Below are 19039 nucleotides of genomic sequence, written 5' to 3'. Positions count from 1 at the left end.
TTTAGTCTTGACTTTAAATTTAGTCTTGACTTTTAATTTAGTCTTGACTTTCCGGATAAAAAAAATTAATCCACTCAATACAATGCAATAATCTTAAAATTTCTCTAATGACAATTAATGTAATGAATTGATTTGACTCGTCAATTATATTAATCCATTATTGAATTAAGACAGAACGAATTTTTTAACCTATAGAATCCGTATTTTGTATCTGTCAGGAATGAAACAAATACTGATATTTTTAAATGTAGGTGATCCAAATGTTCAATGCTCAACACTGCAATGTTTCCGAACAAATAGTTCAAAACTGTTCATCTCACACGTAGGATAGATACAGGAACAAACCATCACCGCCGAGAGCCAGACTGTTCATTTGTTGTACATCTCATTCTTATAGAGAACATTAACGATAAACAAGGAACAAGAGAAAGTTAATGAACAAGAGAAAGTTAATGAACAAGAGAAAGTTAATGAACAAGAGAAAGTTAATGAACAAGAGAAAGTTAATGAGCAAGATAAAGTTAATGAACGAGACAGTCAATGAACAAGAGAAAGGCAATAAACAATAGAAAATAAACAAGAGAAAGTCAATGAAAGAGAGAGAAAGGCAATGAACAAGAGAAAGGCAATGAACCAGAAAAAAAAAATCAAGGGAGAAGAAGAGCGAATGAGAAAGAGAATAAGAATGAAATGGCGAGGGAGAAATAGAGAGAAGAGAAAGAGTACATAGAAACAAATAGATGTATCTGGGACTAATAGGGAGAGAAACTGAAGGAGAGATAGAAAGAGAGAGAGAGAAAGAGAGTCAGAGAGGGATAAAGAGGAAGAGGAGAATTAATTAGAGACCACGAAGATGTTACTTAAAAAAAGTAATAAAAAAAAATAAATAAAAAGCTAACTAATACAAGGCAGACATTTGTTAATTAATCATCAATAATACAATCTATGTCAATCAGCAAATCAAAATAAAAACAGATTTACCAAAGAGACTCCAAATTATTGAATTCACATATAATAAACATATAAAAACAGATTCAAAATATTATATATACAATTCAATGACCAATAAATTCTTATCAATGTCAGAAAATGTGGCAACACAATCAAGTTGGAGTCGAAAACATTTCTATGTGACTTACAATCACTACTGACTTACAATCACTACTGACTTACAATCACTACTGACTTACAATCACTACTGACTTACAATCACTACTGACTTACAATCACTACTGACTTACAATCACTACTGACTTACAATCAATACTGACTTACAATCAATACTGACTTACAATCAATACTGACTTACAACGTCAAGTTATCAATAAGATCACAACAACTTGAAAAAAAAAAGTATTTATTAATATTAATTCACATCTGAAAACAAAAACAAAACAAAAAACTTATATTTTTTACTGCACCACCCACACGAGTCGCAACTATTGAATCGCCGCCACTAAAAAGAGTCGACACCACCAATGTCCAGTTAGTTGGTATGTTAACGAAGAAATACAATTATTTCACAACCGTTAAATTGAAATAAATAAATACATAATTACAAATACAAGACAAGAATGTTATATTCAGTAATGAATTATTAGGTACATATAGGAAGAAGAAATATGGCAGATATTTTGTACACAAGAGATATTCATTATTGTCCTTTTCTGGTCTTTATCCTCCAGTGCACTAATCAGCAAAAGGGCAATTATTGCCAGAAAAGTATATAATCTAATCAACATTAAAAAGAAAATGAACCAAAAAAAAAAAACACTACTTTTTAATGATCTAAAAATAGAACGATCAAATATTTGTTTTTAAATATCAATTAGAATGTAATAAATAATTGAATAAGAAAGACGTCGCTTTAAGTGTAAAAATAGTCAGATTAATAATAAATCTATTTTATAATTGTAACAAAAATTTACAGAAAGAAAGAAACGTTCACCCATCTTTGGAAACTGAACAACAGTAATCAAATAGTGTAATTGTATAATTCAAGAGTATTCCAATGTTCTTATTCTGTATCCCAGATCGGTCCATAAAAATTACAAGTAAAATCCATTTTTTGAATTCAGCAATAAACAATTCCAAAGATAAATACAAATTTAACAATTAAATCTATTTGTCACGTTTCATCAGGACTCAAACCCCCCACTCTTGTAGGGAGCCGGTTTGCCCAGCCCGTAAGCTGCTCCCGAACTGCTACCTACACTTGAATCGAAAGCGGCATTGCTGCTGACCCTGCCTGCTCCTGCTAGCCTGCTGAAGAAGAGAATACCTCTTCGCGATCCGTCTGCTTCGTTGGAGAACGTCCTTCCAGAATTGTAATTGGAAGAGTGGGACGACGAGAAGAAGCCTTCCTCGTCCTGGTGGTAAAAGTGTTTTGGAATCGGGGCGGTTCTAGGTTCGGGTACCCTCTCCGGCACTTTGAGAGTCATCGCTGAATGCCTTTCGTTGTCTGCTGATATGCCGGGCGACAAGGAAGTAGCCCTGGAAGGTTTTAAATGGTGACCCCCGTGGGAGTGCTTTTTTGATGGGTGTGCTTTCGAAGACGCATTGCTGAACATGACGTCTAGAGTCTCTGGCCGCCTCGTCCGATGGTGGTGGTGATGGTGATGGTTGTGGTGCTGCCTCAAAGGAGGCGTGTCCTGCATGACGTTTATGCGTGACAATATAGCCGGCGACGGAGACAGAGGCTTGATGGAAGCGTGGCTGCTCTTTCTGGAATCTTTCGGCTTGAAAATATCGCTTCCGCTGGAGGGGAGTGACCTTGACCCACCGGCGTAATGTGGAACATCCAGACCTTCCAGGGCGAACCCGTGATCTTGAGCCACCAGCTCCGTGGTTGGGGAGTGTGGCGCAGCCAAGAGGTCTATGCGCAAAGAAGGGCGCCTCTTACCAGATGGCTTCATGGCCCCTCCAACAGACTCGTCCCTGGACAACCGAGGCCGCATATCGACAACCATGGGTTGATTCGAGTTGGGGATGAGTCCTAAAAATGGCAAGGGAGTAGCTATGTTCTTCCCAAAATCCACGCTCTCCCTTCGCCTTGGCTGGGCGCTGCTGGGCGCCCAAGAGATGATGCTGTTGGGTGGTGGATACGTATTATAGTTACTGCTGGTGCTGTAAGGATAATTTATTCGCTCTCCTGTGGTCATGTTGAAATAGACATCTTCAAAGTCGGTCTGAGTTACTGCATCCTGGCTGCCAGATGTATCAGATTTACCTGAAAAAAAAACGTATCAATTAAGATACTATTATCTAATAATAATACTAATAAGATATTAAGATATTATCCAGTAAGGCATTATGATATTTACACGTACTCTAACGTTCTTAATATCTCAAAAATAAATGTCTCCACATAATGAACGACGCTGACAAAAGGATTAACTCATATAAGGTATTTAATTTTGAACAGCTTGAGTCGAAAAAAAAATGTTTAGTTTTGTTCGTTCGTCTGTCACGTTTAGATCTTGAAAACCTTAACTGTGGTAGAGAAAATCGGATTTCGCCATCGACTGTATTGTGCTGGGGAGAATCGCACCAGCTACTATATGGTCTTCTAACAGCGAACGCTTTTTGTTTTTGAATGGTATATAGAAAACTGAAAGTGTATAGTGTCGAGAGACAATCATCTGTCAAGACATCTCAATACTAACCTGAGCCACCCCCACCATCGTCCACTCCACCACCTGCCCTAAAAGTCCTGAACAAACGGTCAGTTGCTATGTTGTCTGCCATGGACGTGGTCAACACGGCTGAAGGGGAGGGGTTGTGATTGCCCAAGGGCTTTTTGGGGGCTTCTTGGGTTGCTGGGCTTGGGGTCCCACTGTTTCCTGAACTCTGCTTGAGACATTCTATGGAGGATGAGTCGCTGTTGGCAGATTTATGTCCACCTCTACCTGTAGAAAACAAAAAATACAGTTTATAATTAACATAAATACCTGAAAGGTAAAATTTCATAACACAAGGTGATTATAAAAGAATTCGCCAAAACCATTGCGCTAGATTAAAAAAAGTGATACCTAGCTGGACACACGTGTCATAGTTAATAACTTCAAGTTTTAATTTCATGCTTTACACGTGTTCAATGGGACCACCACTACATCCAACCGAGATGAAAATTCCTCCCAAAAGCGCTTCAGGATGACCTCGTCTACTGTGTTGGTTGCGGCTGTTCTTCGATCTATCATACCACTGGCAACGGTGGAACAAAATCTTTGGCGAGTTCCATAGAAAAAAGTTGCTCTCAGTTTGGTCGGGGATCCTGGCAGACCAAACGCAGAGAGCAAGAAAGCAAGCCCATAAAACACCTGTTGAGAAGTTGTCATTTTTAGGGTAAATAAATAAGCGATTTTCCTACAAAGACAAATTGAAATACACAAGTTAATATTGATACCCAGTTAAAAAGGATAACTCTTGTATCACATGACCACAAAGTCAGCCCATTACAATGCTTTCAAAAAGGAATAATTGCGTGACGATTTTGGCGCATTGTCTTTGAATACCTCTTTTTGCTACAACATATTTACTACATAACAAAGTTGTAAAAAAATATTGTTATACAACTGTATAGGAAGCACAATATTTTTTTTGACATAATCACGTGATCTGAACGTTTCACATTGAGATTTTAGAATTAACATATGTTAGAGCTACACCTTCACATATGCCTTAGTCTTTTGGACCGTTGGGGCACCACTCATGACCTGTTGACCGTCTCCATCCCACTATATATTTGCCTTGACTAAAATCTCTTTCAGTGACATGACTTACTATCGCTCTCTCTCTGCCTGCCTCTTCTTTTGCCTGGTACAGTTCCCTGCAGAAATGTCTTTATGAGTCCTGCGGACACCCGTGATAGGTATAAGCATAGTTTTAGTAAACGTTATTTTGACAGTGGTCAGCAGGTCATCGTAGGTCTAATAGACATTGCTAGATAATTCTAGATTTAGAAACAACATAAAATGCTACTGGTCACAGAGTGCTTTAACCACCGAATTAATGGCATATGCTGAGGTCTGTAAATTAGTGCAATGTTGAAATTGCTAGATCTAGAAACAATATGAAAAATAATATTTCATAGCAATCATCGTGTTAATTGACGACAATGTTGATAACTACACATTAGTTAAACTTCGCGTCAAAGAACCCATTCCAATAAAATGATTATATTTTATTTCAATACTTATCCTAGTTTCAACGTTAGAAACTTTGTAAGTCACGCTAAATCCTAAGTGTGGCCAAACTGCCTGTGGCGTCATTGTGTGTTATCAATCTCTTGCTAGGCATGGATACGTATTCTGTTGCTTTCCTATAGAAGTTTACACTTTCACCTATCCCTTAGTCAGTTGAGCCCAATGTGGTGCCAAACATGATCTGTCGACCGTCTTTCTCCATTCATCTCTGTCTTATGCCATGGATAGAATCTCTTTCAATTGCATGCCCGTCCATTCTTTGGTGTCTTCTTTTTTTCCTGGTAATGTTCCCTGAAGGAAGGTCTTTGCAAGTGCTGAGGATCTTGTGATATTGAAAAAAGACATGTCTCAATAGACGAAAGGATGGACAAAAGAAATATTTAATAATGAGGCAATCTTTCTGAAGTCCTCTTTACATTCTGAGCACGCTCAGGCTGCACACTTGATAACACTTCAGGTAGTTTTGCAAAACCTCCAGCACTGTGACTGTGGATATTGCAGAGATTCAAGCCCATGGCGTTGTAATTACCCAACTTCCCTCAGCCACCTGGATACTGTTTAGTACAAAAGCACTCAAAAACAAGCCGTTGTCAAAAGTGTACCAAAGAACTCGTGAGTACCAAAGACAAAGGTTCTCACTATTAAAAAAAAAAGCAAGCAAAATACACATACACAAAATACTTATTGAAAAAACAAAGCTTAGGGCCTATATTAAAATAGTTGTATCAATTAGTTGGATCAGTCATGTAATTAAATTGTAACAGATGTAGGCAAACAATAATAAATTAGTGCGATAAGATATATTTTACCAATAGTTTTTGTTTCATGCTTTTAGCTTTCTCAGTGATACTATCACTTGTCTTAGTCATGGGCGCCCGCAGGATTTTTTGTAGGGGGTTGCAAGTTGCCACCTACGCTCAAAGTCGTAGCTACAACTTTTTTATTACAGAGATTATTAAAGAAAAGAATTGGTGCCCCCTCGCCCCTCCCATACCTATGTAAATACTTGTTTTATGAAATAAAAAAAAAACGTGAAAGTTTTTTAAAATGTATATCCGTGCATCCCTACGGTCGATCAAACAAAAAATGCAAACGCTGCCAAAACTGTCAATAAATTTACTACTGAATTGCTTCTTGTCGCGATGGACAAGCCGGCGATGAACGCTGATCTGTAGTGCTGATATTATTCTGTACACTGCAATTCTTGAATCGTATTAGGATGACGATTGATAGATTGATCTGAGCATTATTATTGCTTGAAAAGAGAGATTTTAATGAAGAAAATAAGGAATCAAGATACAGAATGTAAAGTTGTGTGCTGTTATTATAATCCCAAAAATGGAAACATGTGGTTTTTGCTCCGTGTATCTTTAGACTGCAAAGTTTCGGCAAGTTTGTCTGCCAGCAGTGTCACCATTCTTAGGATGCCATCCCTGAAGTGTTCCTCAGCATGGTCAAGTTGGTTTTTCATTATGTCATCAATGTGACAGCTGATGTGCTGTTGAGCGGCCGCTTGTGCTAAGATGGACAGACAGCATCATCACGGAAACTGGTTCAAGAACGGGTGAATAATTGACGACAATTAAAAGACAAATCAGAAACACACGAGAAGCAGGCACTGATTACACGTTTATGCAGATTGATTGGTTTCACTTACAATAATATTTTAAAACAGTCAAAGATCTTCTCAAAGTTGTGACTTAAAGCGCGTATTAATTCGTGTTTCTCTGTCCATCGTGTCTCACACAAAAGAGGTAAATTTAGCTCTCGCTTGGGACTGTTACGGAAGAAATATATAACCTTCATGATGACACTAACAGCATTACGTATATCTGAAACGTCATTCAGGTCAATGATAACAAGTTTAAGTCTGTGGGACACACAACGGATAAGGTCTGCTTTTGGATATTTTTCACGAATCCTAGCCTGAACACAGTTCTGAATGCTACCCATCATGGGGGCAGCCATCGTAGCCTTAGCCGAGTAGTTTGTTAATGACTAGACCGTTCACAATGTATTCGCTGACAATGACGTTAGATACAGGCACTGCGTCTCTCTGAACTACAGGGACAAAGTCAATAAATTCTTCTCGAATAAAATCGCCATCAACAAATCCAACGCTCAAACTAATCAATTCCATGCCAGAGAGACCTGAATTTTCATTAGCGAAATACCAAGAAAACGCAGTTAATTCATACTGTTGCCAGTGCTTGGCTCAGATGGCATGGGAAGAACTTTCTTATATCTCTTCTATCGTAAACTTGTGAACGTGTTTCACTTGTTATTTTATTAAGCGCTAACAATGACCGCAACTCCGCAAGACGTAAATACATTTACCAAGATAACTGCACTCCTCAATCTTGTTCAAAGAAACATTCCCGTAAATATCAAATAGGAAAATAGCTGGCAAGATTAGTCCTCAAAAAAACCCCAACTTTTTAGCTTATTCAAGGCCCTTACCAAATATAATGATAACAATTATAGTGTGCAAGTGATAACAAATCCTTACGACTAACACGCTATAGAATATTGAATTGCAAGCCTATAGGCCTAATAAAGCGCACATGGTCGGATATGAACTACAGATGAGCATATTCTAGTGTATTACAATAATAGCTTATTCTTATTAACTAATAAATTGATCTGATGGTGTAAAAAATGGCTAGAAATTGGCTGCCCGGAATCCAGGGGGGTGCACTTGTACCACCCCCCTGTGGGCGCCCATGGTCTTAGTATAGTATAGATATAGTATACCTTCAACAGGTTCTCCTCCAATCTCCCAGCCTTTACGGTCCGTTTTCTCCTCGTGGGTAGTAGTGTCTACATCAATGTAAGAAGTGGCTCTCCTTAGTGGGAACGTCTCACCCTCCGAGTAGCCACAGACTCCATCATCAGAGGGCGTCACCTCACGACTGTACACACGCCCATGTCTGAAAGATACAGAATTTTTGGTTAAATTTATTCTTTCCCACTAAATGTGTTAAATTTCTCTTGAAAAAAAAAAGAAACTGTTAAACCTTATTTCCCATCATCGCCTTCCTCTTCCTGTCTGATACCCACCAACCACTTGTTTGTAAGACAGCGCAAACATTAGACGTTTTCGGTTGTTTCAAGACAGGACTGTCGAAAATCGTAGCGGCATAATGGGAGATGATTTTTTTTTAAATGTATGCACGTCTTTTGTATATTTTAGATAGATAGATAGATAGATAGATAGATAGATAGATAGATAGATAGATAGATATGTATGTAGGTAGTTAGTTAGGTAGATAGATAGATAGATAGATAGATAGATAGATAGATATGTATGTAGGTAGTTAGTTAGGTAGATAGATAGATATATAGATAGATAGATAGATAGATAGATAGATAGATAGATAGATAGATAGATAGATAGAAAGATAGATAGATAGATAGATAGATATGTATGTAGTTAGTTAGTTAGGTAGATAGATAGATAGATAGGTAGATAGTTAGGTAGATAGATAGATAGATAGATAGATAGATAGATAGTAGATAGATAGATAGATAAATAGATAGATAAATAGATAGATAAATAGATAGATAGATAGATAGATAGATAGATAGATAGATAGATAGATAGATAGATAGATAGATAGATAGATAGATAGATAGATAGATTCAACTAAGCAAGTACGATATTTGAACATTGTCTTGAAAATTTAGAACTACTGATACAAAAAAAAAAAAAAAACCTCTAACAAGTCAGAGGTCGTAGGTTTCGGTACAGTTTCTGGCAGGTAAAGGCTTTTAGTCTGTAGAGTTCACGTATTTGTAACTGGGTTATCTGACGTACTTTTTTTTGGTACCTTATGCTAGAAACACAGTATCATCGATAAGTTTTTGGGTCGAAAGTTCACTAGCCTATGGTCCTATCTACATAGACGGTTGCCGAAGTTGTCAATTGTAGTCAAACTGAATTTCCATTTGATTGGATCAATAAAAATTTTCTTATCTTATCTTATCTTAATTGAGAAAGACAAAAGCAAAGCTCGAACAAAGCTTATGCATAACCGAGTAGCAGCTTGATGCCTGTAGCAACTGGTGAACAAGAACCTAGCACAATTTTCTGACTTGCCCCAAGGACGGGATCTTTAGGACGCCCATGAGTCCACCCAACTCTTATGGTAGCTGTCATTAGCTGGGGTAAGTTAAGGCTGTTGGTAATTGTGCTGGCCACATAACATCCTCATTGACCATAAGCCAAAAGAATTATTTGTGAAAATCTATTATATATCAGTTAATTATCCTAACATCAAAATGACATTCAACATTAAATTTCAGTTTCAGGTCGAGTTCCAATCAACTATTGTGTGAAATATTGGAAATGGGAGATCCCTAAAGAAAAAAGTATTGAGATCCTTTCAACTATTCTCTTATCTTATATTATAAAATACCGACGTAACTTCAAAAAAAAAAAAAAAAAGAAAAGAAGATGATTAAGTCCTACGCATGTTCCTAGGTCAATCTAGTCTTGCATGTTAATCACTGACTTACATTCTGCCATGTCATTGGTTTTCGTGGCTGACTCAGGCAACCCATTCCATGCTCTAATAGCAATAGGGAAGAAGGAGCTATCTCCTATCTCACAGGGATAAAATACTCTACAGATCTCTAAAACTCAGATATTTTTATCTATTGATTTATAATTGATATAATAATAATGGTTAAATTGCTATAGTACTATTAATCGTATCAGCTGATTTAAAAACTGAGATTTATTTAACCTGTGGATCTAATCAGTCTATACAGCAGCTGAGATCAGTCATATACCAAAAAGTGCAGTACCTTTTGGGAGAGTAACAACTGGAGATATCAGACGAGGATGGAGATGTGTTCCAGACGTCACCAATGATTGGTTTACCTAAAGTTGAAAAACAAAACCTACGTATAATACAAAACTGACAATAAAATAGACATTAATTGTGATTGGACAGAGTTAAAAATAAATGTCATTAAAAAAAATCATATTTTACATTGGGTTATGGTAAAAAGGTGAAGATACCACTTTAAAACCTATGGGGGTGGATACTGCAAAGCCCACCTGTTTCTTTAACTAATGGTTAACGGGGGTGTCATGTGGTCAGCACAACGACCAGCCACCATTACGTCCCCAAGGTATGTGTTACATCCTGAAGTTTGTTGGACTCTGTGACCTAGTTGAAATCCTGAAATTCTAAGTCCCAGTATTTACCGGGATTCGAAATCGAGACCCTTTCGTTAGGAAGCATACAACGCACTCAAAAGGGCAAAATGTTTTCAAAAGATACATCATAATTAATTATCTTTACAATTTTGTAGTAATAGTAAATTAGGACTTTATTTTAACATTATTTTCAAAGTTATTTTAACTTTAAAAAAAAATTAGAATCTGTTAATAAACTAGGATAATAATAATAATAATAATAATAATAATAATAATTTTATTTATAAACAAAATGTAGGCTCAAGGCGCTGTAACAACATTACAAACAAAAACACAACTGCTACAATAACAGTTAATCTAAAAAAGTTTTAAACAAGTAGGTCTTAATGTTCTTCTTAAAAGTGGTATAGCATGTTGTCTGTCTGAGATCAATGGGGAGTGAGTTCCAAACCTTTGGTCCGTGAACTGAAAAAGCACGCAGACCGTAGCTTTTGAGGGAGAAACGTGGCACTACTAAAAGCGTTGAGTCCATTGAGCGCAGGGTTCTCTGGGGGACATATGGAGTAATCAGTTCGCTAAGGTACAAGGGCATCTCATTGTTATATATACACTGATGACAAAGTGTGGCGACCTTGTAATCGATTCTCGCTTTCACGGGAAGCCAATGGAGCGTGCGCAAGAGCGTAGTAGCAGAATCTTGTCTAGTTTTTTTAAGGACTATTCGAGCGGCGTTGTTCTGTATACGTTGCAGCTTGGCTATTTTGTCATCAGGTATACCTGCTAGCACGGCGTTGCAGTAGTCAAGGCGGGAGAGTATGAATGCCACAGCTAGCGTTTTTGTTGACTCCGTTGTTAAATATGGTCGGATCTGGCCTAATCTGCGCAGCTGCAGATAAAGACCTTTGCAGAGCTGATTTATATGTGGGTCGAAAGATAGTGTTGAGTCGAAGAAAACTCCAAGATTCCGCACTACATGGACAAAAGGAACATGGCAGTTCGTGATAAAGAGAGAATCTGTGCTTTCAACTTTTGAGACATTGTTCCTAGTGCCAATCTTAATTATTTCTGTCTTGTCTTCGTTCATCTTGAGTTTATTTTCAACCATCCAATCGCTCACCCTTGCAACGGTACTACTGATTTTCTCTGTCAGATGCGACACCTCTGATGGTACTGATGAATCGTATAACTGTGAGTCATCGGCAAAGAAATGGTATAAGATGCCGATTGGCCGTATGACACCGCTGAGTGGATATGTGTACATAGTGAACAGTACTGGGCCTAGAACTGATCCTTGGGGTACTCCGTACTTCAAAAGTAAGCTTGTTGATTCCGTCCCGCTAACAACGACACTTTGGGTGCGTTCCGTCAGGTAGGATCCAAGCCACTTTAGGACGACTCCTGCTAAACCAAAAGTTGCAGAGAATCTGGCCATCATAATTTCATGATCTAGCGTATCAAAGGCTGCGGACAAGTCCAGCATAGAAAGAATTGATATGTGGCCTTTGTCGGAATTGTGAAGTAAGTCGTTTAGTACCCTGACCACTGCTGTCTCTGTGCTACGGCACTTCCTATATGCAGATTGAAATTCTTCCAAGAGACAGTACTGTTCAAGATGAGAAAGAATTTGCACTAACACGATGCGCTCCAGAAGCTTTGACAGGAAGGGAAGATTTGAAGGATGTGTGGGTCGAACCAGTTGACACCTATGCTATTGTAAAACCAACCATAGTGACGATTACTTTAGTTTGCTTCTTGGTGTTAAACCCATTTATTCCTAACACAACAATGACTTGATATATAGACTAATATTTCTTATAGATATAAAAATACTTCTTATGTTGGAAACGAAGGATTAAGACTTAGCTACAGTGCAATGCCCTTCACCACATGTCGATAAAATGATATGTTTAAAGACAAACAGATGAACAGGTGTGTGGGTTACAGTTTCTTCTATTCAAACAAAACTATCTTTCTCCTTTCTTATCTTTTTTATTTCTTATGAAATACAGACGTTAGTTCAAAAAGAAGATGATTACATCCTACGCCGTATGCATCTAGTCATGCATTTAACCAATGACTTAAATTCTACAAACCCACTGGTTTTCCTGGCTAGCTCAGGCAACCCACTCCATGCTCTAATAGCGCTAGGGAAGAAGGAGCTTTTGTACAAATTTGTCCTAGCATATGGGACGAGGAATGTGTCTTTATCTTTGTGTCTTTATGAGTATTTTATTAAATTTTGTTTTTGTATTTGAAGATTATGGTTCAGTGTTTTATGTATAATTGCTACTATACTTTTGAGCCTTGTATCCTGAAGACTTTCTAAATTTAGTGATTTTACTAAAAGTGTTACTCTAGTCAAATGTGAATATTCGTTTGTTATGAATCTCACTGCTCTATTTTTTGTGTGTCTGTTTCAGTTTCTTAATGTTTTCTTGAGTTGAGGTTACCGTGGGTCAGGCCCACAATCAAAAGATCATTATTCACCTTTTCTGAAGCGAAGTCCTATTCCTGAAATCATGCTGATCCGTTGTTTTCCAGGACACAACCTGAGCATTGACCTGTGTTCCTCCACTCTAGCCTGCTTCATTTTCATCTTTCTGTGGAACTTAAAGAAAACAAGAAATGATGTCAGAGATTAAAATAAACAATTAAAGAATGAAATGTGCACACTCCATAGTAAGGAAGGTCTAGAGGTGGAAGGAAGTAAACAGAAGCGAAGTGAAAAAGAAGTGAAGTGAAACAAAAGTGAAGTGAAACAAAAGTGAAGTGAAACAGAAGTAAAGTAGAAGTGAAGTGAAACAGAAGTGAAGTGAAACAGAAGTGAAGTGAAACAGAAGTGAAGTAGAAGTGAAGTGAAACAGAAGTGAAGTGAAACAGAAATAAAGTGAAACAGAAATGAAGTGAAACAAAAGTGAAGTGAAACAAAAGTGAAGTGAAACAAAAGTGAAGTGAAACAGAAATGAAGTGAAACAAAAGTGAAGTGAAACAGAAGTGAAGTGAAACAGAAGTGAAGTAGAAGTAAAGTGAAACAGAAATGAAGTGAAACAGAAGTGAAGTAGAAGTGAAGTGAAACAGAAATGAAGTGAAACAGAAGTGAAGTAGAAGTGAAGTGAAACAGAAATGAAGTGAAACAGAAGTGAAGTAGAAGTGAAGTGAAACAGAAGTGAAATGAAACAGAAGTGAAGTAGAAGTGAAATGAAACAGAAGTGAAGTGAAACAGAAGTGAAGTGAAACAGAAGTGAAGTAGAAGTGAAGTGAAGTGAAACAGAAGTGAAGTAGAAGTGAAGTGAAACAGAAATGAAGTAAAACAGAAATGAAGTGAAACAGAAGGGAAGTGAAACAGAAATGAAGTGAAACAAAAGTGAAGTGAAACAAAAGTGAAGTGAAACAAAAGTGAAGTAAAACAGAAGTGAAGTAGAAGTGAAGTGAAACAGAAATGAAGTGAAACAGAAGTGAAGTAGAAGTGAAGTGAAACAGAAGTGAAGTAGAAGTGAAGTGAAGTGAAACAGAAGTGAAACAGAAGTGAAGTGAAACAGAAGTAAAGTGAAACAGAAGTGAAGTAGAAGTGAAGTGAAGTGAAACAGAAGTGAAACAGAAGTGAAGTGAAACAGAAGTAAAGTGAAACAGAAGTGAAGTAGAAGTGAAGTGAAGTGAAACAGAAGTGAAGTAGAAGTGAAGTGAAACAGAAATGAAGTAAAACAGAAATGAAGTGAAACAGAAGGGAAGTGAAACAGAAATGAAGTGAAACAAAAGTGAAGTGAAACAAAAGTGAAGTGAAACAAAAGTGAAGTAAAACAGAAGTGAAGTAGAAGTGAAGTGAAACAGAAATGAAGTGAAACAGAAGTGAAGTAGAAGTGAAGTGAAACAGAAGTGAAGTAGAAGTGAAGTGAAGTGAAACAGAAGTGAAACAGAAGTGAAGTGAAACAGAAGTAAAGTGAAACAGAAGTGAAGTGAAACAGAAGGGAAGTGAAACAGAAATGAAGTGAAACAGAAGTGAAGTAGAAGTGAAGTGAAAAAGAAGTGAAGTGAAACAGAAGTGAAGTGATACAGAAATGAAGTGAAACAGAAGTGAAACAGAAGTGAAGTGAAACAGAAGTAAAGTGAAACAGAAGTGAAACAGAAGTGAAGTGAAACAGAAGTAAAATGAAACAGAAATGAAGTGAAACAGAAATGAAGTGAAACAGAAGTGAAGTAGAAGTGAAGTGAAACAGAAATGAAGTGAAACAGAAGTAAAGTAGAAGTGAAGTGAAGTGAAACAGAAGTGAAGTGAAACAGAAGTGAAGTGAAACAGAAGTGAAGTAGAAGTGAAGTGAAACAGAAATGAAGTGAAACAGAAGTGAAGTGAAACAGAATTGAAGTGAAACAGAAATGAAGTGAAACAGAAGTGAAGTGAAACAGAAGTGAAGTGAAACAGAAATGAAGTGAAACAGAAATGAAGTGAAGTTGAAGTGAAGTGAAACAGAAATGAAGTGAAACATAAATGAAGTGAAGTTGAAGTGAAGTGAAACAGAAATGAAGTGAAACAGAAATGAAGTGAAACAAAAGTGAAGTGAAACAAAAGTGAAGTGAAACAGAAATGAAGTGAAGTAGAAGTGAAGTGAAACAGAAGTGAAGTGAAACAGAAGTGAAGTGAAACAGAAATGAAGTGAAACAGAAGTGAAGTAGAAGTGAAGTGAAACAGAAATGAAGTGAAACAGAAGTGAAGTAGAAGTGAAGTGAAGTGAAACAGAAGTGAAGTGAAACAGAAGTGAAGTAGAAGTGAAGTGAAACAGAAGTGAAGTGAAACAGAAGTGAAGTGAAACAGAAGGGAAGTGAAACAGAAATGAAGTGAAACAGAAGTGAAGTGAAACAGAAATGAAGTGAAACAGAAGTGAAACAGAAGTGAAGTGAAACAGAAGTGAAGTGAAACAGAAGTGAAGTGAAACAGAAGGGAAGTGAAACAGAAATGAAGTGAAACAGAAATGAAGTGAAACATAAGTGAAACATAAGTGAAGTGAAACAGAAGTGAAGTGAAACAGAAGTGAAGTGAAACAGAAGTAAAGTGAAACAGAAGTGACGTGTGAATATTACTCCTCTATCAACATGATTACTTTTCCTGTAGAACGATTATTAAACTCTTAATAACGAATGAAAGATATATTTTAAAATGCATGTTTTCCCCTGATTCCCCCGCCCACGATAATAATCTTGGTTAAACAAATGTATAAATCTTCTCAGAGTATGTAAAATTCTAATAACAGGCCTAAATATTCCAACTTAGAAGAGAGAAACTGTGTTATTAAATGTTTGTGGATCAACAGGAGAGCCCCTATCAAATGTAACTTTAATAATGTTGACATGTAGAAATGTACATACTATCACCGTCTCCCTCTCCCCCTCTCTCTCTCTTTCCCTCTCTTTTTTGTTTTGTTTTATCTTTTTCTCTCTATTACTTTCGCTTTCCCTTGCTTTTCTCTCTTTCTCTCGCTTTTTCTTCTTCTTCTTCTTCTTCTCTCTCTTTCTCTCTCTCTCTCTCTCTCTCTCTCTCTCTCTCAGTTATGGCTACTGATTGCCAATATTTGCTAACCCTAGTACTATGAAAATAACTCAAAATTTAGTTTGATTTTAACTATATTAGTACTACAAGCAAAGCTCTTCCATCGCTACTATTTATTCATACATGAAAAAAAAAATCATTTATTTTTCAATCTTTTAATTATAACATTGCAAATAGACTCGTAATGCGTGACATTTTATTTAAATTTCAGAAAGATCATTTCATCAATTACTGCACATACCATTATTATTTTTTACCGTTTAAATAGTGTTCAATTTATGGGCGTCAGGGTAAATAACTATTGTATTGAAGTTTTCTTATTACAGAGCACCAGTAATATCCCTTTCAGTAACAACCGGCTAGAGAATAAATGATAAATTTTCTATATTAATAGGAACATAAAGTATGAATTGAGCTTTTATGTAATCTGTTTGAAACCTAAATTTCACAAGTTAGAAAGAACAAAAGTATCATTTAAATTGTACTCACAGGCTGGCAATCCAATAGTATTTACTATATTTAAAGTAACTCTTCTTTTAAATACACATCCTAGATCAACACATTTTATCTGTCTGTTGTAAAATTTGTACACATTTTTTATCCCACACCCTTTCTTGGATCAAGCATGGAACTATACTAAAGGAACGCCGATTTCAAATGAGGTCGCTTCGCATCCTGCACTGTATTTTTTTTTTTTTTTTAATTTACAGATACAAAGAAGACGCGCGATTTACCCGCGTGTTGATTAGAAAATGTTTATTAGCTCTTTATAAAGTCTAAAAAAAAAAAAACATCCATTTTCAGACAAGCTGATATGGTAGATATAATTTTTTAAGAGTAAGAGATCATCTAAAAATTATTTTATTTTTGATCATCCTACTCAAAAGTATGTGTTTTCAGGGATTCCAACGCTGTTTTTTTTTCCTACTATATCTGGTGCATTTGTATTCGCTACTTGCAGATGAGCCTACCGTTCCGCATTAAGCGTACCCGTCCCGCTAAAACATAAAAAAATTAATTAAAACTCACATGCTACGTCGTTCCTCATTGGCACTTTTATTTTGTTCTGCAAAGTCCGAATTCCGATCCGTCATTATTTTTTTTATTTGTTTACTTTTCGTCCTATTGTGGCCTACATTTGGTTAACCCTTAAAGTGCTGAGCCGTTTTACTATGAGTGCATACAAAATGGAATAAACTACCACACGTATTTTAAGGGTTAAGCTAAGCGCTAATGCTTCGTTTATTCAATGACAAGGGTCATTTATAATCATGCCAAAACATTTTTACGATATGTCTCTAACACATTGATTTCTAGAAAAGAAAATTTTTTAATAAGGTCAAGGATTCTAGACTATGCCTAAATTCTACTACGGACTTATTTGAAAACTTGGTCTTGAATGTAGATCCAGATCTTCTGGGTCTAGATCTAGATTAAAGTTGTAGTCTTGACTTAAATATTGATCTAGATCTATCTATAAATTTAAATCTATTCTAGATCAGATTTACATCGAATTCTATACGAGATCCACTAGCGGATCAAGAACTTTGGAGGGCGGGGGCGATTTTTTTCCAAATCCTAAACCTAACGCCCAGTAAACCCTATTGTGCAATGTGTGCATTGCACGCAGGCGGCCGACTTTAGGGGGTGGCCAAATCATAATTCCAAGGTTACTTTAAAAAAAAAAATTGTGAAAAAGAAAAAAAAAACATTAATATTTTAAATAAATTCTAATTATTCCATTATCCTTTGAATATATAAACGATATTCGTACATAAGAAAGTATTTTGGAAACTAGAACAAATAAAATAGAGCAGCGTGCTATGGATTTTCACGGGTTTTCGCATAAGCGCTTGCTCATTTCTGGCCTTGAATTTTCGCGGGTTGTTTGTAATATTTGTTTTTGAGTCTAATTGCCGCCCTATAAGTAGATCTATTATTACTATTATTAAATAGTCAATTTAAAAAACAATTCACTGGGGGGGGGTAGGGCAAGTTCCTCTCCCATGGAGGGAAAGGGGGCAACGTCCTGACAAAAAGGGGTGTTACGGAGTGGAGTGTATGTGTTACCTAAGCGGCGGTGATAAGAGGTTAAAGCGATTGATTGGTGGTTATGCAGTGACAATGATGAAATCAGCGTACCTAGTGCAAATGTGAGACGATCTTAAGACCTGAAAGAGTAATGACTTTATTTTTGGTTGTGAGCTAGATTTTGTTTTAAATATCAGTTTATGTCATGACTCTTAGATCTATATTTCATCTCAGATTAAATCTCGAATAACAAAGACGTTGGTCCAGGTTATTCAAAACGTATTTATTAACCAATATAAAACGCCTACGTCGGTTCAGATGTACTAGCCGTTTAGAGCTCTACAAGACAACATTGGACCAGCATTGGGGGAGGGGGGCGGCAAAACAATAAAAAAGGTCCAGACTTGAAACCTGGCGCATCTTCAATTCTATCTCCGCTTCTATCTACGCTTAAAAATTATGTAGGCAATACAATTAAAAAAAAACACTTTTCAGTGAACTTTCATGACTCAACTTTGTATTTTATACAGTGTTCAATTAATATAAATGAAAAATAAAACATAAAAATTGTGACTAATTTTTTTTTATTACTTTCTATAAAAAAATTATCGGACCTCACTGAGGAAGCTTTCATCGCTCCTCTGGGCTCCAGCTTCTAAAGGAGGTTCGAACGAAAATGTTGCTATCTAGGGAGTCGCCACCCGGGAATATGAGAAACACTGCCTGACTATGTTTTATTTCAAGTCATGGTTTAAGTGACTTGTACTTTGGATTATTTACTTTGTATTAAACTCAAGAAAAATATTCAGCGCTGAGTTGCTTCATTTGTTGGATACATTTGTAGGCACCTCTGAATCCGCGTATGTCATATATGATTGTGGATACAATGCACATCTCTCCAAAATACAATGGTGATAATTATAGTGAAAGTGTACAGTACGTTGAAAAGGTTACAACAACAAAGGCTTTTGTATTTTGAGCTTTTGTTTTTTCGGATTATACATTCACTTACAATAACAAACAAGTTAACATATCCACAGCCAGACCATATATCACTGTTGAGCAGTCAAAGTGATCGAGAAATTGTATATAGATCAT

General features: G+C 36.5%; 1 protein-coding gene across 1 annotated transcript in view; it reads right to left on the bottom strand.

The window, feature by feature from the left end:
- Window positions 1-1437: 1437 nt before the first annotated feature.
- The window catches only part of LOC129923483 (uncharacterized), a 115533-nt gene continuing 97931 nt past the window's right edge, over window positions 1438-19039 (bottom strand). Inside the window, exons 3-7 of the mRNA XM_056014640.1 lie at window positions 12859-12979; window positions 10014-10089; window positions 7959-8134; window positions 3666-3908; window positions 1438-3229 (exon numbers count right to left, since the gene is read on the bottom strand). Coding sequence (XP_055870615.1) covers window positions 2139-3229; window positions 3666-3908; window positions 7959-8134; window positions 10014-10089; window positions 12859-12979 — 1707 coding nt within the window. The 3' untranslated portion in view covers window positions 1438-2138. The remainder of the gene's footprint in view (window positions 3230-3665; window positions 3909-7958; window positions 8135-10013; window positions 10090-12858; window positions 12980-19039) is intronic.

This window comes from Biomphalaria glabrata, chromosome 16, assembly GCF_947242115.1.
Source record: "Biomphalaria glabrata chromosome 16, xgBioGlab47.1, whole genome shotgun sequence".
In the NCBI taxonomy this organism is placed as follows: Eukaryota; Metazoa; Mollusca; class Gastropoda; family Planorbidae; genus Biomphalaria; species Biomphalaria glabrata.
This window is presented reverse-complemented; position numbering and strand designations above follow the sequence as displayed.